The following is a 26,504-nucleotide window of genomic DNA, read 5'->3' as shown; positions in this document are numbered from 1 at the left end:
GAGGCAAAACCAAGGGGCATTCTAGCTTCGTAACAACCTACTCCCATGGGAACAATTCTGTGAGAACTAATTCAGTCTAGAGAGAGTTAGAACTCCTTCACTATAGTGGTACCAAGCCATTCATGAGGGAGATGCCTGCATGACCCAAACCCTTCCCACTAGGCCCACCTCCCAACGCAGCCACCTTGGGCATCAAATTTCAAACATGAGTTTTTGTGGGAATAAACTCAAGCCATAGTACATTTTAGCCACGCACTTGACCTATTTCTGGAGAGCTATAGTCATGTGAGAATGTATAATGTACCCTTACTTCCTGGAGGGAGTACATAGACTTTGAGTATCCCTAAAATGTGTTCAATACGCAAAGTTCAAATTAAAAACAGCACAAATGTTTATTTTTTTCAGTTCTGGGTCTATAGAAGCCCAGGTTTATTCCCATTTGCTACAGCAGATTCCCTTCAAATAAAATGCACTGGCAAGGTGACCAGTGAGTGACCCAATGTCTGGTTGGGAAATCTGTCTCTGAACTTCTTGCTGTTGAACCTAAAATGTGGATGTAAATTGGATCACAGCTGGTTTGGCATTGAAAAAAATATATACACAACAAACAATTACAACTTCTTTATATGGCAGTTTTTACTGGGTGTCTAATACTGTCTTTACTATCTCAAGTGGAAGTCCAAACAGATTTCATTTTTGTAGTAAAAAGTCTTTATTTCCAAAATGATTTGTTAGCCAGAAGAACTATAAACCACCTAACAAGACTTTGGTAAGAAAGAGACTTGATGCTTCTTATAAATTCCCCATTGCAAACAAACAAACAAAAAATAACAATGCAATAAGAGTCATGTTACCCATTCTTAACCATTAACCTGGTTTTAAGTCTCCCAAATCAGGATTTTACACGTACCCAACTGGGATCAAATAAGAACATGAGACACTGGGTGGCTTGTCCTTGGATTAGGAATCACCGTTTTAAGGAACTGTATCATGGGTTGAGAGTTATTTAGATAGCTTAGAAAAACATTGCAAAAGTGGGCACTTCTATATGAGGACTTTTTTCCCCCCGAGTAGAAAATTAAATCTTGCGTTTCTTTATGCTTTTTTGGGGAGAAGGCAATTCATTTAAGGATTTAAAACATGTTGGAGACAAGTAGTTCCGAGATGTAATAATGGTCCCTCCAAGAACAAGGGAGCAAAAGCCCTATCTATCATCTATTATTGAAAATGGAGGAGGACAATATAAAGAACCTTCTGAACACTTACTTAGCTTAAAGACATGAAAGACCCAGTGAATTTTTATGGAACAGTCTCTCTTGTGTTAAAGAACACATGTTGTATTTGGAAATATCCTGATGTGTTTAATACAAATTCTTAGTGTATTCAGAGCATTGTATGTGTCTCACCAATGGCACACATTTGGATTAAGCAGTAATAAGGCCTATAAAAGAAATGAAACAATAGTTTTCAACAATAAATTGCAGGAGGAAAAACTGCTGATGGACCCAACTGAGAAAATGTCCTTTTACACTATCCCTCAGTGGTCAGTCTCCCTGAATCTGGTGTGCCTATAATTGCTGGGAAGGCAGTGTAAACCTGTGGCCATTCCTATGCATGTTTGGGAGGACCACAGCCCTGGTGTGGAGCACTGACAGATTTGGCTTTCCACCAGAATTGCTTGCTCAGCTTAATCTTATAATATTCCTTTCCCTTAGATTTATTTTCTGTCTTGATAACCTTTTCTCTCTACATACAAAATTTCATGACTAAAATAACTTTAAAGTACAGAGAGAGATTGTATTTTGTTGAAGGAATGCCTTGCGGGGGGCTTTGGGCAGACTTAGCAAAATGCTTGTATAATAAAAATGTTTTCTTGCTAAAAACTGATTTGCAAACTTGAAAGTCTAAATGTGTATAGGAAGATTTTAAAATTCAGGCATGGGACTGCTAAAGAGACCAATTTTGCTTCCTTGGTCTTGGTTCCAGTAAGGATTTAGTACCTAAAAGTTCAGAAGGTTGGCTTCCTAGAAGAATTGTGCATACTCCTCCCAAACCCTAAAAGCAAGGGAAAAATACACTCTAAACTTATTCTTTATCTCAGGTGTAAAAACTAGTTACCTTACATTTAAATAAAGCAGCCATAATTTATTTTTTTGTGGGGGGCATCAGGAGCCAATATCAGGGGTAAGATAAATGTATTCCGAATTTCTCAGTGGAAGAATAAAAGCCACCCAACATCAATTCTCCTCTTGAAGTCTACTGGCTCTGTTTTCCTCAGGAACTATTGATGACTGAGGAGACTTGAACAGAGACCTCAAGTTCCACTAAGAAGAGATGGGCAAACAATGGTTTCAGTGAACAGGCCAAAGATGAGAATGAGGGGAATCTGCTCTCTTCATCTGATTGAGAATGTTTCCTACCTGCCGTACCCTGGGACTCAGGCATAGAGTCACTTCCGGACATGGTTGCCTCTCCATGTGGAGGAGGTCAAGGTCTCCGTCCTGCCTGGCCAGGTGGAAGCTCCAGGGGGACATGTTTCAGTTTAGTACAAGGTGGCTGACACTACTCCCGTGTAGGAAGAGGGCTGGCTGGTGGTGAGGGTGCCCCACTCAGCCTGTACCCATCAAGAAGTATTCAGAAAGGATGTCCCTGGCATCCACAAGACTACTGGGCGAACCACACTGCAAAAATGAAAACTAGTGTACACAATTTAAATTGTCTTAAGCAAATAATCCAGCCATTGGTGATTCTGGAATCTAGAGTGCACCCCTGGGGAACTCGTACCCTTGCTAACAAGGATGAACGTTGCATGCTCTGATCTCCTTCTTGTCTTTGCAGCTGGTAAACTGGGAGCTTTTGAATCTCTTCTTTACAGTCATGTAACGTTCCTGAATTCCACCTCCGCACAGTTTGGTGCATTCTGACCAGGCTGTCCATGGGCGCATCCTACAACCTGAAAGCATGAGAATGCCTTGTTAGGCCTACAGAAACTGGGGACGGAACAGGAATGCTAAACTCTAGTAGAACTGTGAAATGTGGTTGTCTGGTCTCCTCCTCTGTTCAAGTGTGTAATGATTTGGTTAGAGTCCTTATTAGGGACAGTTAGGTCATATGTGACTGATTACAAAAAATGGCCACAAATGCTTCACGAATCTTCTCATCAAAAGGCAGACTCTGTTTCTCCACCTCTTGAATCTGGGCTTGATGACATGATTTGCTACGGCCAATGGGACATGAGCAAAAACAGGCCTAAAAGCTTCTACCTGTAAGCAAGCCTGGCTAGACCACTGGAGAGACCATGTGCAGACAGGCCTCAGCCATCTCATGAGGCCCCAGATATGCAGGTGAGGCTGGTCTGGCCCAATTGTGCCACCAGCTAGTAATAACCACATGAATGAGTCCAAACTAGACCCAAGAAGAACCATCCAGTAGACCCAGTTCACATCACTGATCCACAGAATCATGCTAAGTGGTTGTTTAAAAAGATTGTTTTGGGGTGACTTACGCAGCAGCCATGCAAGGAACACTAAACTGCTTTCTCTTATGCCTTATTCCCTAAGTACTTGGCTCCCAAATGCTAAGTATAGAGAAGTACAATTTTTGTTCTTCCTACTCAGCATAAACATGCTGCTCTCCAAGAAAACTTTCTTGACCCCCAGAGATTAATTAGATTTTTTGATTACTGCTTCCATAGCACTCTAGATTCCTCTCTTATAGAACCCATCACATTTATGGTTACACATGAGATATTTGCTAACCACACGACAACTAAGAGTCATGGAGGAATGTATGGTACAACTATGTACCTGGCACATAGTTGACTTTAATGAACGTTTGTTGATTGGCTAACTACCATGTAGAACAGAAACACTGATATGCAAACAGCTCCCTAATCATAAGGATCCCGAACGGTCAAGTAGCTCCTCATACTTTTTCCATTTCTCATCATCCTAGGTGGAGGTGGAACATCTTTAAAAAAAAGAATGGGACTTTAAAAGAAAAAGAAAATGCCTACCAGGGGCTTCAGTGCTGAAGAAGACGCCCATGTAAAAAAGTGAAGGTTAACGTGTACATCAAGTTTTCTGATTTTTAAAGTCCTGGAAATCTCTGAAGTTAAGTTGGAGTTTGGGGACGTACAATCTTTTTCTTGGGTTACAAATAAAACCTATCTGGCCCCTGTGTGTGTTTTTGCCACCTCCAGATCACTCAAAACAGGTCTGATACAGTCACCCTTTTGATTAAAACCACCTACAGAGTCAAGTCCCAAATCCTTGGTGGGCCACTGGCCTTTTGTGGTCTGGTCCCCACCTTCCCAACCTGGTTTCCTGCCTGCCTTGTTGTTTGTGCTTCATCTGCATCCCATTTATCACTTGGACCTATCATGGTCTTTGGCATCTCTGTGCCTTTGTAATGACTATTCTTGCGGCCTGGAATGTACTTTTTTTTTTTTTTTTTGAGATGGGGTTTCACTGTTGTTGCCCAGGCTGGAGTGCAATGGCATGCTCTTGGCTCACTGCAACCTCTGCCTCCCCAGTTCGAGCAATTCTCCTGCTTCAGCCTCCCAAGCAGCTGGGATTACAGGTGTGTGCCACCATGCCCGGCTAATTTTTATATTTTTAGTAGAGATGGGGTTTCACCATGTTGGCCAGGCTGGTCTCAAACTTCTGACCTCAGGTGATCAGCCCACCTTGGCCTCCCAAAGTGCTGGGATTACAGCAATGAGCCACCGCACCCAGCCTGGAATACACTTTTCTAAGTGGCAAACTCTTCCAGGCTTTTCAAGACCCACTCTAGTTTTCCCTGCTTTAACATCTCCCTGAACTCCAGTCAATGTAAGATGCTCATTCCTCAGCTCCCTGAGCACTTGGTGCATTGTTCTATTAGTTATTTGGCAGCTTGGATCAATATTATTTGGGGAAATAAAACTCAAGGCTGACATGATACTGCTGCTAAATTTCTGGTTAGCCTTGCAAAGAAAATCAAAGTCTCAGGCCATGGCTGCCTTGTCTGAGCCAAACCCTTAAAATGGAAGATGTGTTCTGGGAGATTCTCAGGAACATTCCCTAAATGGCGAACAAGATTCCTTTGACACATCTGTATCATTTTCCCCCTTTGCAAGGAGTGAATGGGGTTGCTAAGTCATAACTGACTTTGAGCAAAGTTGGACACATTGGTTTTGTATGTGTGTAAAAAAGAAGGAACTGTGTAATTCCTAAAGATTCTTTGCTTGAAAATTTACTTTTGTCAGGTAATTAGGTTGTCTAAATGTTCTTTGATAAAGGACCCTCCCACCGCCAATCTCCCTCATAAATTACGTTTGCTCAATATTTGGGAACAAACTTGGATCTGAAGAATCAAAATGTGGTCTGAAGACTCCAGAAAATGCAGACTCTCCCCGACTCTTTTTAAACAGGTCCAAGACTTAGCCCAGTGCAGAGCCCTGCCTGTCCTGGAGACCAGCCCAGGCCGACACTTGGGAGCCATACCTGGGAACTGCTCCCCTTCAGACTCTTCCTTCAGCTGCTCACTCCGCCGGCTCTCTCGGGCCTCCCTCCAGCGTAGCTTCTGGATGGATGGATTTCGAAGGCATTTCCGGATGCGGCACTTTTTTCGCTGCACAGTCTCTGGGCAGGGTGCACCTCCAAACTGAGGCTCCATTTGGATCATCCGGGTTCGAATCACGTGGCCTTTCCCACATGACTTGTTACATTCCGACCACTGGGACCACTCGGTGAGCTCACAGTCAATGGCTGGCAAGACACAGATGGGCATGAGTGTATCACATGTCTGAAACAAGATATGGTCACACACTCCTTTGAACATCTCAACAAGCCTATGAGGAATGCAAAGCAGGTGCTGTGTCATGCCATTTTACAGAAGAAACTGAAGCTCCAAAGAGGCAGGCTGACTTCATCCAGCCCCTGTGGTTGGTAAGCAGCAGAGGCAGGATTGGTGCCAGGTCATCAACCATTCTGTGCTCCCTCTATGACTCAAGAAGGCTTTGGAGGACTTTCAAGATGTGTTCAGAGCCTCTTGCCCTGCTTTGTGAACTCCTAGAATATTGTCAGATCAGCCTCAAGTACAGAATAGCCTCCCACAGTCCCAGACTCACTGGTGATATTTTTCAGAGCAAGGCCAACAAGCCCCCTGCTGCTCTTTGGAGAGAACAAGTCAATAAGCTAAAGGTGGCTGATCCTTGTGGACCAATACCAGGGACATTTTGGTTCTCAGCCTGGCAGCTTTTCATTCCCAACATCATCCTGTGTTCTATCTATGGTGGTCTATGCAAAAAACACAGGAGCCAGAAATGGGACATTCAGTAGAGAAGAGGGTCAGGAGCAAGGGGTGCTTCACGGTTTATCACGGTACGAGATCCAGTAAATTCTTACTAAGCCAGCATCTCATAAATGTGAAGGGAAAATAACACATAGTTTGACTGTCAGGATGTGTCCCAGGGAGGCAAATTATTCCAAGCTCTCTGTTGGCCTTGCAAGGCCAAAGTCAGGGTGGACCTAGATGTCCTCATTTTGTTCAAGTTTCAGTTCTTTTATCCCCCCTGTGGAAGCTCAGGCAGCTTTCTTATCTGCAAAATGGGGATCATGGTATTTTTCTCATTAGGTTGTAAGGATTAAATGAGATGCTCCCAGCCCTGCAAGTGCTTCATAAATTTTCGTTTTCTTCCTTCCTTCAGTGGACCCTTTGGATATAAAACTTTCAAGTCAGGTACTCTCAGTCAGAAGGCTATGGGGCCCTAATTCTGGTGAGCTGGTCTGAACCATGGGCCAGTCTTAGTTACTGAAAATCCCTGGCTTTCTCTAGTGGATGGTCCCAGTTACCTCCACCTGTGGCTGAGTCTCCTAAAACAGCCCAGGAACTAGAGCGTGGGGTGGGGATTAAGGCCTATCCTTGCCATGTCCAGTGCTCACACTTTGGACCAATTACTTGGTTTCATCCTCAGAGCAACCTAGGAAGTATTTCCTGCTACTTTACAGATGGGGAAACTGAGGAACAGAGGTGCTGAGTCATCGGCTGAAGGTTACTAGCTAGGGGAGGGAGGATGAAGGACTACAAGTGCATGCTGGAGGGGACCAGAGCCACAGCCAGTGTGCCTGCCCTTTCACCACCCAAAAGAGCAGCTCTTGGAAGACCAGCCAAGGAAACTGGCTTGCTCGGCTTGGAGATTAGTCCCATATAATACAAACAGCTGATCACAGATATTTTGGAAAACAGGACTGGGAGTGGAGTGGGGTGGGGTGAGCTTTTGAGAACTTGGCTTGTTTTCTTGCTGGTTTTCTTACCAGTCTGCAGGAGTCATTGATTTAATGTCCAGCTTCTGGTCATGGGGAAATAAAATGGTCACAGGGAGAAGAATAGAATTAAAAAGCTTGGAAAATCCATGGGTCACGCAAGCCCATAATTGTTGGGGGAAAGGAGGGAAAGAACTAAGGTTTATTGAGCCTTGTGCTGTTTTTCATATGTGTCTCTCATTTACACTTCACAGCAACTTGAACTTTGGGTGTTATGTAGACGGTAGTGGGATTCTGACTTTACTAATGAAATTGACTGCACTGTTTTAAGTAACTGCAAACACTGAAAGCCAAACCCCAAACTCCTCCCCAGCAAACCGTTTTATTCTAGGATCTAGCAGTATTAGCACTGGCTGGTTCAGGGCTCCCTGGACTCAGGAACATAGAAGTGATAGGCTTTGGGGAGCTCCAGGACTTACGGCATTCAGGGAGCATGCACTTCTCCACCTGCTCCAGATCCTCATTGCAGTCTCCAAGTTCCGCCAGAGACTTGAGCATCCGCTGTCGGGTTCGCATGCCCTTCCCGCAGGTCACGCTGCAGTCACTCCACTCGGACCATGGGGACAGCAAGCATGGGATGGTATCTAGATCAAGAACCGGGTTTGCCACTGAGAACAGGTTCTTTTGTTTTCTTTGATCTCCCTGGCCCCACAATGTCCCACACCCGGTCCCCTGCTTTGGCCCCTGGAATAAAGTGGAATTGGCCCATGGGTTCAAATAAGAGTGAATTCTATGGAGCAAGAGGTGGCTCAGCAGCCTACTGCTCTTCTTGTCACTCTCTTTCATCTACTCCCTCCTCCGCCCTGCCCCGCTGGTTATGACATGAGGGTTGCAATATGACTACATAAGTCCCCACTGGAAATGCCACTGAAGATTTAGTAGGGTCTTCCTAGAGACAGATACATCCCACACTCACTAAGAATCAGGCACTAAAGAAGAGGCTCAGGGCTGCATTTTTGGACATTGTGGTCCTGAATTCCCTAGAGTGTGTATGTACTTGTGTGCCTGTATACATCTGTGTACTGATGTGTGGGTGGGCCCATATGCATTTGTGCACAGAGTAGGGGAGGTCATGCTTTATGGGATCAACCAAGTCCAATGTACAACAGGAGTGGGCTGGACCTGGGTAGTGTATGTCCCGCCTAAATGTGTTGCCCCTCCTCCCCACCACAGCAAGAAAGACACTCCTATAAAACACAGCTGCAGGTGAATTCTATCCAGAGGCCTCCCGTTTGCCACCCCAGCATTGCTTAGAATGTCCCCCAATGGAGGTTACTCTCTCTGGTTCTGGTTGATGTCCACACACCTGTGGCTCTCATCTGGCTCCCAGCAGTGCCCGGCAAGGACCGTGGGCCATGCTTTCCTCCTGCTCAACCTCCGACCTTCATGGTGGTAATAGTGGATGCTATGGCCCTCCACGCCTGTCCCCGGTGGCCTCCTCCAAGCCCACCCCCGCTCCCACTCACGGCACTCGGGCATCATGCACTTGTCTGCCTGGGACGTCTCGGCCTTGCACATGGAGCCATCTGCGGGGCTCATCTTGATCATGCGGTGCCGCTTCTTCATGCCCATGCCGCAGGTGGCGCTGCATTCGTCCCACTCGCCCCACTCGGTCATCAGGCAGCTGCTGGGAGCTGGGGAGGCCGGCAGCATTGGAGTCGCACCTGCTGCCTCCCCGACCTGCTTGCCCGCCCGCCCTGGGCCCCCACTCACAGCACTCCTCGTTGACTGTGCACTTCTCCGTTTCCTCAGTGGGCAGCGTGCACACGGAGCCGTCCTCTGGGAACTGCTTCACGTACCTCTCCCGGGACCTCATGCCGGTCCCGCAGGAGATGCTGCAGGGCGACCAGGTGATCCACTCGGACATGGTGCAGGTGGAGCCGTCTGCAACATACCGAGTGCACGCTGCAGCAGTGGCGGCGGCGCCCGCCAGGCCGCGCGGCGGGAACTTCCCCCAGTGGGAATCAAGAGTTAGGCAGTTGAGGATGTCAGCATGCCTAAGAGGTCTAAATCCTTAAACCAGCAAAGTTCTCTAAGAGGAAATGCCTCTTTTCCAGGTGCATGGGACACTCAGAATTACTCCTTATCTCATGAAAATACTTTTGAAAGATGCTTGTATGGAAAGGAGGGTGTTGAAAAAATGTAAACACACACATATATCTAAGATAAGATATAATTTGATCCACATATAATTTAAGATAAATCATAATCCATTTGTATGAGGAACAATCCTTCCCTGTGGAGGGGGAGGTTAAGGACCTCAGCTCCTCAGCTTAGACAGCTTCCCAGTCCCAGCCCCAAGAGAGCCTTCAATGTTGACAGGCCAGTCCCAGCTTTCTCCCGCCTGTTTGTAGGAATGACTTGTCTATGGGAGGGTTTACTCCCCCTCAAAGTGCTTATTGTGGGCAAAACGAGCTAGCAATAAACCACCCTGAAAGTGCAGCGCTGGGAGAGGTATTTAAGAGCCTCCCTCTAGGCAGAACCAAGGAATTAATGACCTGCAAGGGATACGCTTGCTTTCTCTATCCTCAGCTTGGAAGTGGTTTTTTTCCCCGCCATACACCAGTCCAGCCTATACATACCTTCCCATTGCCTTATTGCATCTGTAAGATCAGGGCATGAGTAGCGTAGATCTATCAGGCAGAGAAAGGGGTCATGGCTTGGGAAGCAGATAGCCGACCTCTGCACAGCAATCAGCTTAGTGCAATCTTGCAGCTTGAGGCATCATGATATAGGTGTTGCAAGATTATACTTAAAGCCTGACCTTTGCGCTGTTGCAAATAGAGAGACTGAGAATTTCTGCAATCAGCCCGAAGGTCCTGACACAAAGAAGTGAGAGTGCTCTGACTCACGCTGAGGTAGAACACAGATGAGGGGCCGTAAATGACAGAATTAGGGCAATGGATCTAGATTCAATCTGGGCTGATCTGTTAACAGACTCCTTAAGAAGAGATTGGAGTTAAGTCCCAGAAGCAGGCTATGTGTTGTCTGTAACTTGTCATAAGATGTATCTATGTTTGTTAGCTCTTCAGTAAAAGAAGGGGGGGTGGTCAGTCAATCTCAAGAATTCCTTTGATGTCATAAGAGAGGTTCTGTGTTCAGAGCCCTCAAGATACTGTTGCAGATAGGAGTCTGCCCAAGATGGACCCCACTGACATCTACTGTCAGGGTCCTTGTGCCCTCACCAGGGACACTGTCTGACAGCTGGGCAGACCCTCCCTTCCTGAACTCCTGCAAGCCCCTGGCTGGTCTGGGTTATCTCCTCACCTTCGTCACTGCAGCCAGGGCCCATGCAGGGCTGGAAGTCCTGGGTGTCGGGGCAGGGGACGCTGAGGTCCAGCTGTGCCTTCAGCATGCGCTGTCGCATCCTCTTGCCTTTGTCGCAGGTGGAGGAGCTGCAGGCGGACCATGGGGACCAGTTGGAGTAGATGCAGGTTTCAGGGGTGTCATCTGGAAAGAGTGTTTGACATGTTTTCCCTGGGAGCCTATGGGAGCTGCCACTGGCCCTCTCCCCATACTGGCTCATCTGGGAACAACAAAAGCCATGCTGCCAGACTGGCCTCGGTGAGCCTGCGTGCTCCTGGGATGGAAGCAGCCATTCACTTCCCTTTAAAGATGACAGTTTAACATCTTGCTAATAAATATCTAAATGAGCAGAATGATTCTTATTATCCCTTCCTCTCAACACATGAACTTCTTCTCATTTTCAGTCCCTCATCTTGGCATTGTTTCCACACACATGCAGGCTCATTGTAGGCCATTTTGAAAAGCTCAAGGCTTGTTTTCATGCCATGGCTTCATCTTCCCAATGATCCCATACACAGTTGTCATGGTAAGAATAAAAGCAGCCACTATTCATTGAGTACTTATCATGTACTAGCACCATTCTAAGAGCCTTACATGTTTAATCCCATTTAATTCTCACAAGTGCAGGAAGCAGGTTCTTTTATCATCCCCATTTGACTGTCAAGGAAACTGTGACAGAAAGGTTAGCTTCTTGCCCAAGATCACATGTCTACTGAGAGTGCAGGTTGTCTGGCTCCAGATCCCATAAGAAAACTTGAGCTTGAACCATCACTCTGTGCTCCCTCCTGACTGTAAGATCTGGGCCTTTCTTTGCTTGCTGGGAAAGTGAATGTATCCACACCTGCCTTATAGACTGGCCTGAGAATCGAAGCAGAGAGTAGTCTGAATCCTGCGAAGCCCATTCAAACAAGATTTACATGATTGTTTTAAAGGCCTGATGTTGTTGAGTATATATTCTGATGTCATATCTTCACCAATTCCCTTATGCTTTATGCCTAACCTTGGCCTTGTTTTTGATTATTTCTTGAGGAGAAATCCTCAGAGATAGGATTACCAAGTCAAAGCACATGGTTTATGGTTCTTAAAACAGGTTAGCAAATTGCTTTCTCAAAGGGTTGTGTCAATTTATGTTGCCACCTGCAACAAAAGAAAATAACGTACCTTCATCTTTCTCCTCTGGAGCCAGGTCAGCTACAATATCATCGACATTGTCAGGTACAATATTGCATTGTTCCCCCTGCAAAAGGAATTTTACTTGGAGGGCTCACATAGCGAAAGAAGGGAATGTGTAGTGTGAAGATGAAAGAGGACTAAAATCTAATGCCCATTCTGTATACAAATCGTATGCCATGGCAAAGTTCTGGGCCAACATTTACAATCTGCCTGAGAAAGAAATGCCAAGAAAGCAGAAATGGCTAACCAGGGATGATAAATACATAACTTGGGTACCAGCACTCCCCAGTTCCTGGCCCATGGGAGACATTAGTAATCAATTACGGAACTCACAATGAAACCAATTTGCCTAGATCAAATTGTTCATTTGAGCACTGGGCCTCACTGCTGAGTTCATTTTGCTCATTTTCTTTTTTTTTTTTTCTTTTTTTGAGATGGAGTTTTGCTCTTGTCACCCAGGCTGGAGTGCAATGGCACAATCTCGGCTCACTGTAACCTCCACCTCCAGGGTTCAAGCGATTCTCCTGCCTCAGCCTCCTGAGTAGCTGGAATTACAGGCGCCTGCCACCAAGGCCCAGTCAATTTTTGTATTTTTAGTAGAGATGTGGTTTCACCATGTTGGCCAGGCTGGTCTTGAATTCCTGACCTCAGGTGATCTGCCCACCTCGGCCTCCCAAAGGGCTGGGATTACAGGCATAAGCCAACGCACCTGGCCTGCTTATTTTCATCTTATGAAATAATTTGCGTGTTAGAAACCCGGGGAGGCCCAGGAATTCCATATCCTGAGGTGCTTTCTGCCAGGGACTCCATGATTCTAGAGCAGAAAGGTGTGCAATCTCCCTGGTACTCCTGCCGGGAAGGGTCGATGCCAGAGTGGGCTCTAACCCCGTACCTTCCGTGCGATTCTCTCGATGACAACTCTGGCTACTTGAGTGATGGACCCACCCTCTGGGTCGTAGAAAGGACTCTGAGGATGGTCCAGGCTGGTCAGGGGCCGGATTTTCTCCTGGGGAATGGTGGGCTTGTTGGGTGACTGCAAGAAAACATACAGAGGTAGAGAGTAAGAAATAAAATTGGGAAAACCCACAAAAGCCATTTGTTACATGGATCAGAGCAAAGTCCTTGATAGGAATTTGACAAGTGTAACTACTATTTATGTTTACGGAATTGTGTTCATGCCATATTACTGTGCTGGGAAATTTCTAGAACTGTATTTTAAAATTCTTCCATATACATGGTAGGATTGTGCTCAGATGAAGCAGCCAAGTTTCAGAGAGGCTATCCAAGCTAGGAAATGGCTGAGCCAGGTTGGCCTGAATCCCAAAGTCTTTCTAATAGACCAGGCATTGGAAAACTTTTTTCTGTAGAGGGTCAGATGCTACATATTTTAGGCTTTGTGAACCATATTGTGTCTGTTGCTAATACTCAACTCAGCCGTGGTAGTGGGAAAATAGCCGCAGATAATACGTACTTGGAGGAGTGTAGCTGGCTTTGAAACCTTTATTGACAAATCACATGGTAGGGCAGATTTGTCTTCCAAACCATAGTTCGCAGATGTCTGTTCTTCTAGATTGTTCTCCCATTGGTTTTCTGATGGCTCCAGATTTCAATGCAATTGATCATATCAGAGAAATACGACATTCAGGACAGAATGCAAACTCCTTAGCCCAGCTGTCCAGAAACCTTTGCTCTTGCCATCGTGGTTTTGGAATGCTGTCCCCTGCTCACTTGGGAACTGCTCTTTAGCACTTCCCTCTCCATGCTCTCCTGGCCACTGCACAGACACTTCCCAGAGCCCACATCACACCACATGTGATGATGAGACCATGCCGGCCTCTCCAGCCAGACTGAAAGTTCACCTAGGACAGAGCCTGGGTCAGATCTCCTCTGTGTCTCTCAGGATGGGGCTGGGCAAGGAGAAGGTGCTAGGGAAGTTTGCCACTCACCACTCCAGGCACACACACACCTCATAGGTCACCCCGCTGTCAGTGCCAGCATCCCAAGGAATCAGGTCTTGCACCACCTTCTGGACCCAGCCACATTCCTTGGTGCACAGATCTTCTGCAGATAAGCCTACGTTCCAGTCGGGACTGGGGCCCATCATGGTCAGGAAGGACATTAAATGGCGAGTTCTGTCCACAGAAAATTCAGCTGAAGGTGCTGCTCTCCTGGAAATGAAATACAGAGACCATTATATTAGAGTTCTGGGGGTTGGTCCTCACTCTGAGGGAAATCTGCCTGGATTATGGATGAAGAATGAGAGGGACAGAGAGTATTCAGATTCGTGGTCTCCCACTGAACTCTGCCTTTGGCCACGACGGGTTTATAACCTTCTCTGTCCTGAGCCCATCCATTGAAGAAACGTGGAGAGGACCATATACTACCACCCTATCGAGTATTTCTTTTCTTTTCTTTTCTTTTTTTTTTTTTTAATTTATTTATTATTATTATACTTTAAGTTGTAGGGTACATGTGCATAACGTGCAGGTTTGTTACATATGTATACTTGTGCCATGTTGGTCTGCTGCACCCATCAACTCGTCATTTACATCAGGTCTAACTCCCAATGCAATCCCTCCCCCCTCCCCCCTCCCCATGATAGGCCCCGGTGTGTGATGTTCCCCTTCCTGAGTCCAAGTGATCTCATTGTTCATTTCCCACCTATGAGTGAGAACATGCGGTGTTTGGTTTTCTGTTCTTGTGATAGTTTGCTAAGAATGATGGTTTCCAGCTGCATCCATGTCCCTACAAAGGACGCAAACTCATCCTTTTTTATGGCTGCATAGTATTCCATGGTGTATATGTGCCACATTTTCTTAATCCAATCTGTCACTGATGGACATTTGGGTTGATTCCAAGTCTTTGCTATTGTGAATAGTGCTGCAATAAACATACGTGTGCATGTGTCTTTATAGCAGCATAATTTATAATCCTTTGGGTATATCCCCAGTAATGGGATGGCTGGGTCATATGGTACATCTAGTTCTAGATCCTTGAGGAATCGCCATACTGTTTGCCATAATGGTTGAACTAGTTTACAATCCCACCAACAGTGTAAAAGTGTTCCTATTTCTCCACATCCTCTCCAGCACCTGTTGTTTCCTGACTTTTTAATGATCGCCATTCTAACTGGTGTGAGATGGTATCTCATTGTGGTTTTGATTTGCATTTCTCTGATGGCCAGTGATGATGAGCATTTTTGCATATGTCTGTTGGCTGTATGAATGTCTTCTTTTGAGAAATGTCTGTTCATATCCTTTGCCCACTTTTTGATGGGGTTGTTTGTTTTTTTCTTGTAAATTTGTTTGAGTTCTTTGTAGGTTCTGGATATTAGCCCTTTGTCAGATGAGTAGATTGCAAAAATTTTCTCCCATTCTGTAGGTTGCCTGTTCACTCTGATGGTAGTTTCTTTTGCTGTGCAGAAGCTCTTTAGTTTAATTAGATCCCATTTGTCAATTTTAGCTTTTGCTGCCGTTGCTTTTGGTGTTTTAGACATGAAGTCTTTGCCCATGCCTATGTCCTGAATGGTACTGCCTAGGTTTTCCTCTAGGATTTTTATGGTATTAGGTCTAACATTTAAGTCTCTAATCCATCTTGAATTAATTTTCGTATAAGGAGTAAGGAAAGGATCCAGTTTCAGCTTTCTACTTATGGCTAGCCAATTTTCCCAGCACCATTTATTAAATAGGGAATCCTTTCCCCATTTCTTGTTTTTCTCAGGTTTGTCAAAGATCAGATGGCTGTAGATGTGTGGTATTATTTCTGAGGACTCTGTTCTGTTCCATTGGTCTATATCTCTGTTTTGGTACCAGTACCATGCTGTTTTGGTTACTGTAGCCTTGTAGTATAGTTTGAAGTCAGGTAGCGTGATGCCTCCAGCTTTGTTCTTTTGACTTAGGATTGTCTTGGAGATGCGGGGTCTTTTTTGGTTCCATATGAACTTTAAAGCAGTTTTTTCCAATTCTGTGAAGAAAGTCATTGGTAGCTTCATGGGAATGGCATTGAATCTATAAATTACCTTGGGCAGTATGGCCATTTTCACGATATTGATTCTTCCTATCCATGAGCATGGTATGTTCTTCCATTTGTTTGTGTCCTCTTTTATTTCACTGAGCAGTGGTTTGTAGTTCTCCTTGAAGAGGTCCTTCACATCCCTTGTAAGTTGGATTCCTAGGTATTTTATTCTCTTTGAAGCAATTGTGAATGGAAGTTCATTCATGATTTGGCTCTGTGTTTGTCTGTTATTGGTGTATAAGAATGCTTGTGATTTTTGCACATTAATTTTGTATCCTGAGACTTTGCTGAAGTTGCTTATCAGCTTAAGGAGATTTTGGGCTGAGACAATGGGGTTTTCTAAATATACAATCATGTCATCTGCAAACAGGGACAATTTGACTTCTTCTTTTCCTAACTGAATACCCCTGATTTCTTTCTCTTGCCTAATTGCCCTAGCCAGAACTTCCAACACTATGTTGAATAGGAGTGGTGAGAGAGGGCATCCCTGTCTTGTGCCAGTTTTCAAAGGGAATTTTTCCAGTTTTTGCCCATTCAGTATGATATTGGCTGTGGGTTTGTCATAAATAGCTCTTATTATTTTGAGGTACGTTCCATCAATACCGAATTTACTGAGCGTTTTTAGCATGAAGGGCTGTTGAATTTTGTCAAAAGCCTTTTCTGCATCTATTGAGATAATCATGTGGTTCTTGTCTTTGGTTCTGTTTATATGCTGGATTATGTTTATTGATTTGCGAATGTTGAACTAGCCTTGCATCCCAGGGATGAAGCCCACTTGATCATGGTGGATAAGCTTTTTGATGTGCTGCTGAATCCGGTTTGCCAGTATTTTATTGAGGATTTTTGCATCGATGTTCATCAGGGATATTGGTCTAAAATTCTCTTTTTTTGTTGTGTCTCTGCCAGGCTTTGGTATCAGGATGATGTTGGCCTCATAAAATGAGTTAGGGAGGATTCCCTCTTTATCTATTGATTGGAATAGTTTCAGAAGGAATGGTACCAACTCCTCCTTATACCTCTGGTAGAATTCAGCTGTGAATGGATCTGGTCCTGGACTTTTTTTGGTTGGTAGGCTATTAATTATTGCCTCAATTTCAGAGCCTACTATTGGTCTATTCAGGGATTCAACTTCTTCCTGGTTTAGTCTTGGAAGAGTGTAAGTGTCCAGGAAATTATCCATTTCTTCTAGGTTTTCCAGTTTATTTGCGTAGAGGTGTTTATAGTATTCTCTGATGGTAGTTTGTATTTCTGTGGGGTCGGTGGTGATATCCCCTTTATCATTTTTAATTGCGTCGATTTGATTCTTCTCTCTTTTCTTCTTTATTAGTCTTGCTAGTGGTCTGTCAATTTTGTTGATATTTTCAAAAAACCAACTCCTGGATTCATTGATTTTTTGGAGGGTTTTTTGTGTCTCTATCTCCTTCAGTTCTGCTCTGATCTTAGTCATTTCTTGCCTTCTGCTAGCTTTGGAATGTGTTTGCTCTTGCTTCTCTAGTTCTTTTAATTGCGATGTTAGAGTGTCAATTTTTGATCTTTCCTGCTTTCTCTTGTGGGCATTTAGTGCTATAAATTTCCCTCTACACACTGCTTTAAATGTGTTCCAGAGATTCTGGTATGTTGTATCTTTGTTCTCATTGGTTTCAAAGAACATCTTTATTTCTGCCTTCATTTCGTTATGTACCCAGTAGTCATTCAGGAGCAGGTTGTTCAGTTTCCATGTAGTTGAGCGGTTTTGATTGAGTTTCTTAGTCCTGAGTTCTAGTTTGATTGCACTGTGGTCTGAGAGACAGTTTGTTATAATTTCTGTTCTTGTACATTTGCTGAGGAGTGCTTTACTTCCAATTATATGGTCAATTTTGGAGTAAGTACGATGTGGTGCTGAGAAGAATGTATATTCTGTTGATTTGGGGTGGAGAGTTCTATAGATGTCTATTAGGTCTGCTTGCTGCAGAGATGAGTTCAATTCCTGGATATCCTTGTTAACTTTCTGTCTTGTTGATCTGTCTAATGTTGACAGTGGAGTGTTGAAGTCTCCCATTATTATTGTATGGGAGTCTAAGTCTCTTTGTAAGTCTCTAAGGACTTGCTTTATGAATCTGGGTGCTCCTGTATTGGGTGCATATATATTTAGGATAGTTAGCTCTTCCTGTTGAATTGATCCCTTTACCATTATGTAATGGCCTTCTTTGTCTCTTTTGATCTTTGATGGTTTAAAGTCTGTTTTATCAGAGACTAGGATTGCAACCCCTGCTTTTTTTTGTTCTCCATTTGCTTGGTAAATCTTCCTCCATCCCTTTATTTTGAGCCTATGTATGTCTCTGCGTGTGAGATGGGTCTCCTGAATACAGCAGACTGATGGGTCTTGACTCTTTATCCAGTTTGCCAGTCTGTGTCTTTTCATTGGAGCATTTAGTCCATTTACATTTAAGGTTAAGATTGTTATGTGTGAACTTGATCCTGCCATTATGATATTAACTGGTTATTTTGCTCGTTAGTTGATGCAGTTTCTTCCTAGCCTCGATGGTCTTTACATTTTGGCATGTTTTTGCAATGGCTGGTACCGGTTGTTCCTTTCCATGTTGAGTGCTTCCTTCAGGGTCTCTTGTAAGGCAGGCCTAGTGGTGACAAAATCTCTAAGCATTTGCTTATCTGTAAAGGATTTTATTTCTCCTTCACTTATGAAACTTAGTTTGGCTGGATATGAAATTCTGGGTTTAAAATTCTTTTCTTTAAGAATGTTGAATATTGGCCCCCACTCTCTTCTGGCTTGGAGAGTTTCTGCCGAGAGATCTGCTGTGAGTCTGATGGGCTTCCCTTTGTGGGTAACCCGACCTTTCTCTCTGGCTGCCCTTAAGATTTTTTCCTTCATTTCAACTTTGGTGAATCTGGCAATTATGTGTCTTGGAGTTGCTCTTCTCGAGGAGTATCTTTGTGGCGTTCTCTGTATTTCCTGGATTTGAATGTTGGCCTGCCCTACTAGGTTGGGGAAGTTCTCCTGGATGATATCCTGAAGAGTGTTTTCCAACTTGGTTCCATTTTCCCCCTCACTTTCAGGCACCCCAATCAGACGTAGATTTGGTCTTTTTACATAATCCCATACTTCTTGCAGGCTTTGTTCATTTCTTTTTCTTCTTTTTTCTTTTGGTTTCTCTTCTCGCTTCATTTCATTCATTTGATCCTCAATCGCTGATACTCTTTCTTCCAGTTGATCGAGTCGGTTACTGAAGCTTGTGCATTTGTCACGTATTTCTCGTGTCATGGTTTTCATCTCTTTCATTTCGTTTATGACCTTCTCTGCATTAATTACTCTAGCCGTCAATTCTTCCACTTTTTTTTCAAGATTTTTAGTTTCTTTGCGCTGGGTACGTAATTCCTCCTTTAGCTCTGAGAAATTTGATGGACTGAAGCCTTCTTCTCTCATCTCGTCAAAGTCATTCTCTGTCCAGCTTTGATCCGTTGCTGGCGATGAGCTGCGCTCCTTTGCCGGGGGAGATGTGCTCTTATTTTTTGAATTTCCAGCTTTTCTGCCCTGCTTTTTCCCCATCTTTGTGGTTTTATCTGCCTCTGGTCTTTGATGATGGTGATGTACTGATGGGGTTTTGGTGTAGGTGTCCTTCCTGTTTGATAGTTTTCCTTCTAACAGTCAGGACCCTCAGCTGTAGGTCTGTTGGAGATTGCTTGAGGTCCACTCCAGACCCTGTTTGCCTGGGTATCAGCAGCAGAGGCTGCAGAAGATAGAATATTTCTGAACAGCGAGTGTACCTGTCTGATTCTTGCTTTGGAAGCTTCCTCTCAGGGGTGTACTCCACCCTGTGAGGTGTGGGGTGTCAGACTGCCCCTAGTGGGGGATGTCTCCCAGTTAGGCTACTCAGGGGTCAGGGACCCACTTGAGCAGGCAGTCTGTCCGTTCTCAGATCTCAGCCTCCGTGTTGGGAGATCCACTGCTCTCTTCAAAGCTGTCAGACAGAGTCGTTTGCGTCTGCAGAGGTTTCTGCTGCTTTGTTGTTGTTGTTGTTGTTGTTGTTGTTGTGTAGCTGTGCCCTGTCCCCAGAGGTGGAGTCTACAGAGACAGACAGGTTTCCTTGAGCTGCTGTGAGCTCCACCCAGTTGGAGCTTCCCAGCAGCTTTGTTTACCTACTTAAGCCTCAGCAATGGCGGGCGCCCCTCCCCCAGCCTGGCTGCTGCCTTGCCGGTAGATCACAGACTGCTGTGCTAGCAATGAGGGAGGCTCCATGGGCGTGGGACCCTCCCGGCCAGGTGTGGGATATGATCTCCTGGTGTGCCTGTTTGCTTAAAGCGCAATATTGGGGTGGGAGTTACCCGATTTTCCAGGTGTTGTGTGTCTCAGTTCCCCTGGCTAGGAAAAGGGATTCCCTTCCCCCTTGCGCTTCCCAGGTGAGGCGATGCCTCGCCCTGCTTCAGCTCTCGCTGATCGGGCTGCAGCAGCTGACCAGCACCGATCCTCCGGCACTCCCTAGTGAGATGAACCCAGTACCTCAGTTGAAAATGCAGAAATCACCGGTCTTCTGTGTCGCTGGCGCTGGGAGTTGGAGACTGGAGCTGTTCCTATTCGGCCATCTTGCTCCGCCCCCTTCTTTTCTTTTTTTTTTCCTTTCAGAGACAGAGTCTTGCTCTGTCACCCAGGCTGGAGTGCAGTGGTGTGATCATGGCTCACTGCCGCCTCAAACTTCTGGGCTCAAGTGATCCTTGCAACTCAACCTCCCATCAGAGGGGTCATCTCCCCCAACTTCCTGTTTCCATTGCCCTCAGAAGGCAGGCACTGTCCAGCTCCAGACTGTACCCATCGGCTCACAGCTGGGAAGCAGGGACCAGCTGTAGAGTCAGAGACCTTTGGCCGACACCCCCGGTTGCTGGGAGTAACATCCTGAGTCTAAGCTATCGGAGGCTGCTGTTCAACCTCTATCTCTTTGTGTCACTCAGATTCTCAGGAATGGCTGGGACCATGTGAGATACATGGCAGCAACCACTCAGAGTGGCTGGGCAGGAAAGAGTCACATTCACAGGGCACACAGTGGGTGGCAGTCCCATATTATTTCATTTTCCCCTCATCACAATCCTGTGGGGTTAGAATTATTATCCTGTCTCGTAGAGAGGCCATGAAAGTGAATAAGTGGTTAATGAACTAAGAGACACAGCTAGGAGGTGGCTGAGGCTTGAAGGCAGCTTGGCCTGACTCTGCACCCCCAGGCTGCTAATCATGGGGAATCCTTGGCCAGAGACCAACTGTTCTGTTCAGTCCAGCTGGCAGCTGCTCTGCCTCAGCTGTCTAGAAGTCCCTGTGCCTCTGTTGGGACCAGCTGCTTCTGGCTGCCCTCACCTGGTTCCAGAAAGCAATGACTGCAGACCCGACTGGGGCCTGGGGAACTGGGCCCCCCGGGCTCTGGTATCACCTCTTACAGCTGTGTGTCCTTGGGCAGATTACCAAACCTTTCTGTGTCTCAGTGTCCAAATCTTTAAAATGATGATCGCATATGTCTACTCCAAAGGGTTCCTGTGAATTTCAAATGAGCTAGGTTGCAGACAGTACTTAGCCCAGTGCCTGGCACTAGAACTCTTATCACCATTAGTGTTATTGAGAGAAGCACCATAGGGCCGTATGGAGATCAGAAAGGGGACAGGTGGGAAGAAAAGACTTCCTGAGTGGACTTTCCATTTTAGCCTGATGCCAGTCTAGGTTCTGGCACAGGAGTGGAGAAGAACCTGGCCTGAGCCCTGGCTTTGGCATCTGTCGACTGACAAGGTCCTCTTGCTGCCTCCCATGCACCCCCTCCCTCATCCCACCCTACATGCTACCTAAGAAGCTCCCTGGGCCCTGACAGGCAAGCCTAGCTGCAAGTTAGCTGCGGGTTCCACTTGTACTTGCATCTATTGGGCAAGCTCTTCAGTGATTGGAAAAGTGTGGTCCTTGGACCAGCAGCATCGGCAACCTCTAGGAACTTGAAGGAAATACAGATTCTTGAGCCCCACCCTAGATTTGCTGAATTAGAGACTTGGGGTAGGACCCAGCAATTTAATAATCCCTCCAGATTTTAATATACCTCAAGCTTGAGAATGCTGGGTCCGCTCATCTTTCAAGCCTCAGATCATGTCACCTCTTCGAGCGGCCTTCCTGCCTGCCTTCGGCTGAGGCAAGTATACAGCGCCAGATTCCCACACTCTGCACAGGTCTTGCCTTCAGCTGAGGCAAGTACATAGCGCTGAATTTCCCACATTCTGTGCAGGTCTCTATAGCCAGACCCCAGGAATGCAATCACTTCCTCACTGTTTCCTCTCCCCAACTTAGACCAGGAGTTCCTTGAAGGAACTCTGTGTTTTATAGCTGCATCCCAGGAACTAGGTGTCCAGTGGGCCGACTGAACAAATATGCATATGATGACTTGAGCTCCTCCACCTCCTAGCTTTAGATCTTGGGCAAGTGGCTCACCCTCTTCAAATCTCAGTATCTTCATCTAGCAATATATACCTGCAGTGTTGCTGTCAGGATCAAATGAGATGCTTTATTAGGAAGCCTTTATAAACTGCTAAAGTATTGCAATGACATCATCAGCTACTTAGGCACAATCAGGGGGTTTAATTTCCTTTTCCCACGTGTGCATTTTCTGGCATGTAGGTCAGTGATTTCAACAGTTTCTTTAAAGACCTGGTTCACACAAGGATTGCAGTCTATGGAGGTGTGGCATTACCTCATGTAGGGACTCACAGGACAGGGGTCTTGTCTGCCTTCTAGTAACTGCGGAGCAGACAGCACCGTCCCCTGGGTGCGGCTGCCCTCTGGGGGCATCCAGCTGTCCCCTGGGAGGCAGGTTTCCTCTTCCATTGTTACAGAGACTGACCGCTCCATCTACTGCCTTCCTGTCTTCCTAAGTATGTGATTTGAGGCCAGATTAATCATTCATGTCCTGTACCCCTGAGTGACTCTATTCACAGTGGCAATCTAAGGGGACAAAAGCAGTTCTAATCCAGAGCTGTAGAAACTAAACCAACTGCCACCCTAACATACTGCCCTGAAACCTGCTCAGCCAATGGGTGTAACCATCTGGGACCAAGGCCTTGTGGAAATCATTCTCAGCAAAGGCATTTTGGCCCAATCTGTTGTATCCAAGTCTGTAGCCAAAGCGAGGTACCCTCTAGACCCTGGTAAATGTTTCAAGATGTGGGAAACATGGGGCAGCCAATTCCTGACCGTGAGGTCACATGGCTGATCACACGGTGACAGAGTAAATTTGAATCTATAAGGGCCTGAGAACAATTTTCTAGCATCTTCAGATATGCCCTGCAGCTGGAGAATCCCCCCCGACCCCGTTTATGTAACACTTCCTGGAGGAGGTATTTCCTGACCTCTCCCCAAATTGCTTAGAACTCCTATTCTACCTCCCCATAGCACGCTGAACTCACTCTTGCTTTGGAATTTCTTGTTAATATCTCCCCATCAGGTTCCAAAAGAGTGAAAACCATTTCTGTCCTGTTCATAGCTATATCCTAATGTCCGGCTTGGAACGTGGCATGCCGTGGATTCTCTTCAAATGTTTGTTGAAGTAAATGAATTAATCTAAGAAATGAACATGGAGCTCTTGTATTTCCTTTGACCTTCAAATTTAATTAAACATCACTTCAAAGTATTTATTCTAAAATAAAAATGAAATGAATAAGAATCTGTATGCGTTTTCCTTAGAAAATGCTAGATAGGACTAAAGTGCTTTAATTTGTTCAAACTGTCATAAAAATTCGTATTTATGCTTTTGTATATGCCATGTCTTCCAATACATGACATTTTGTTAATCTGGTTTCATCTTCCTATCTGGGACTCAGACTTGTATCCGTGCTCTAGCAAAGAGAGTTGATCTAGCTATACCATATCCCAGAGTATATGATAAAGCATGATAGACAAAATAGCATGATATTCAGATAAGATAGAAATATAAATCAGCAACACAGATAGGGGATCCCAGAAACTACATATGAGGACTATACAGAACAGGCTTTTCAAATTAGGGGTCAAGAAAAGATTGTGCAACAAGTGGGGTTGGGATAAGTTAACTGTAGCAAAAAAAATACTGGATTCACATTTAGTATACCACACAAGAAAAAACCAAAAAAAACCAGACTCAGAGTCAGATAGAAAATAACCAGATCATGGAAAAAAATAAAGCTTTCAGATCTATTAGAGAAATATTAATTTTTTCAACTTTGAAACAATACAAGCAATAAAAAAGAAAGGAATTATCCATCAATGGAAAACATCTGTAAAATGAAAACGGCAGTACTGAATTGGAGAGAAAAATGACATGCTGGCAAAAAATGTCTCCACTGAGTGTGACTGACAAAGTGTTAATATTTATACTATGTACAGAGCTAATCCAAATATGTAGAAAAAGATCCCACTAGATGAAGTTATGAACAGACAATTCACATTAGATATGAAGACCCAGAGAAATGTTTCCTCTTTCTACATTTGGAGAGGCAGTATGGTGTGGAGGGAAGAACCCAGGGCACTGGTGACAGTCAGAGCTGGATTCGAATCAGCTGTTTATTTCATAGCTATGTGATGGGGGCCTCCACCTCACCTTTCTTGGCAGTTACTACACTGCCAAATGGGAGCATCATCATCCTGCCCCAAGGTTTTATTGTGAGAAAATTGCTTATCATTGTGAGGGACACATAACAGGGCTTGGTAGAGGTTGATTTCCTTCTCATTCAACTTTTCCGAACAAAATGTTCCAAAACACCATAAAAGAAAAGAGGTAAGAAAGGATTTTGAAACTGCTTCCAGAGACTTACAATCCCCTCCTAAATTACAGATCCACACCAATGAGACTCAGGAGGGTTTCCTAAACCACTCATGCTGTGTTCTGTCTCTCAACCTGTGTTTTCAAAAATCTGAATTTTCAGAGTTGCAAAAACTCAATCTGGCCACGAGAGGGCGCCCAAGTCATTCTCTAGGCTGAAGTCCTGCAGGGGTGTGTGTGTGGAGAAAGGTTTGAGGGAGGTTCCTGTAGCGTTGGAAAACTCTGTGTTTGTAACCAGGAGGCGTCTAGGACTCCAGGTCCATCTGGACGCTTAGATCTACCACCTGCTCCTCTGTCCAAGGCCCATCTTCCTTTAGCATCCCGAGGACATCGATGGACCTGTGCAGGTGTTGCAGGAGGCAGGGAGAGCCCTGATCTTCCAGCCCTGATTTAAGAGAAAGATGTCTCTGGCCTCCCCGGGGGAAGGTGGCTTTGGATTTCTGGAGAAGGTGACCATGTCTCTACTCCACTGGCCTCACAAACACGACCTTTGTCTAATCAATGTTAATCTGGCAGAGTGCCTGGAAATCATTTAAGGTGATGACAGTGGTTTGCAGGATTCATTATAAGAAAGGAAATAAAAGTTATTTGTAAAAGTTCCAGTGATTCTTAGTATTCAAGATGCAATTGCAGGAACCGAATGATGGACATTCAGAATTGATTTGTAGGAAATCTGGGCATTTTCTACTTAGGCGCCAGAGGAACTAGGGAAGGATGTGGGTTTTGTTCAGAGTTTGCCTTTCCTGTCTCTACCTGCACCCTGGGCTGTCAGAGCCACAGCTTGATTTATTGAGCTAAACAAATCAGCAGCTAATTTGCTCATTCATGGCTGTCCTTTGAGAAGTGGTCCTGGGGATGAAGTGGTCCTGGGGATAAAGATGCAGATCATTGAAAAACAAGTCAGTTTCAACGGGCAGGACCTTGCAAAGTAGGTCACCCTGGCTTTCCACTGGGCTGAGGGAGGCTGGAATCCCATTAACCTCAATCAGGCAGGCTCAGCAAAGAGGGGCAGGGCTGTTTCTGCAAAACAAAACTTGGCTGCATGTAGGCTTCCTAATTTGACTTCCTAATGAGATTTGGAAGAGGAAAGGGGGGACTGGGGTATGGGAAAATCAAAGGAAAATTCCTTTCCCTTAACAAGCCAGTAGCATTGAGTGCAGAGATTTTAGGTGTTTGGGAGGTCTAAGTGTTTGCCATCAATTAATTTTGTTCTACTGGGGCCTCAGGAAGTCTGAGGGGTAGGTGAAATGTGGGAAGCTGTCCCAAAATATTCATTTCAGTTTTTCAGAAAGTCTCTCCCATCTTAAAAAAGAAAAAGAAAATGCTCTTTGACTCTTTCATCCCCTTGGAGCCAGGTTCTCTTCTTTCATAGCAAACTTCACAGAAGAGTCGTCTGTACTTGCTGACTCTGTAACCTCATGCTCTGTTCACAGTTCACCCGCTCTGGGCTGTTTTTCCCCCTCATCACTCAGCAGAAAGGATTCTCCAAAAGTCACTGATGACCTTCCTGTCGATAAACCCAAAGGGCTTCCTGCAGCCCTGATCTTTCTTGTTTTCTCGGCTGCACTGGGCACAGTCGACCACCCGCCTCAAACACTTTCTTCCCCTGGATTTCTCCATACCAAGCTTCCTTATCGATTTCTTTGCTGCTCCTTTGCTGCGTCCTTTGCAGGCAAGATTCCTCAACGTTCAATAGTAGAGATCTTTGGAACTCAGTCCTAAGCCCTTGATTCCTATTCTTATGCCCTTGGCATTGATTGTCTCCCATTCCTTGAGGACTCCCAATTTTAGATCTCAGCGCAGAATTCTTGCCGTGAGTTCCAGAGCTATCTAGGCAACCGTATACTTAACACCTCTAATTGGAAATCTTGAATACATCTTAACAACATACATTTAG

General features: G+C 45.1%; 1 protein-coding gene across 1 annotated transcript in view; it reads right to left on the bottom strand.

Annotated features, from left to right (window-relative positions):
• Window positions 1–367: 367 nt before the first annotated feature.
• The window catches only part of SPON1 (spondin 1), a 300,029-nt gene continuing 273,892 nt past the window's right edge, over window positions 368–26,504 (bottom strand). The window contains exons 8-16 of the mRNA XM_003910193.5: window positions 13,753–13,954; window positions 12,679–12,819; window positions 11,775–11,850; window positions 10,575–10,757; window positions 9,021–9,191; window positions 8,774–8,941; window positions 7,727–7,891; window positions 5,487–5,750; window positions 368–2,953 (exon numbers count right to left, since the gene is read on the bottom strand). Coding sequence (XP_003910242.3) covers window positions 2,790–2,953; window positions 5,487–5,750; window positions 7,727–7,891; window positions 8,774–8,941; window positions 9,021–9,191; window positions 10,575–10,757; window positions 11,775–11,850; window positions 12,679–12,819; window positions 13,753–13,954 — 1,534 coding nt within the window. The 3' untranslated portion in view covers window positions 368–2,789. The remainder of the gene's footprint in view (window positions 2,954–5,486; window positions 5,751–7,726; window positions 7,892–8,773; window positions 8,942–9,020; window positions 9,192–10,574; window positions 10,758–11,774; window positions 11,851–12,678; window positions 12,820–13,752; window positions 13,955–26,504) is intronic.

The sequence above is a fragment of the Papio anubis genome, chromosome 12 (assembly GCF_008728515.1).
Source record: "Papio anubis isolate 15944 chromosome 12, Panubis1.0, whole genome shotgun sequence".
Classification (NCBI taxonomy): Eukaryota; Metazoa; Chordata; class Mammalia; order Primates; family Cercopithecidae; genus Papio; species Papio anubis.
This window is presented reverse-complemented; position numbering and strand designations above follow the sequence as displayed.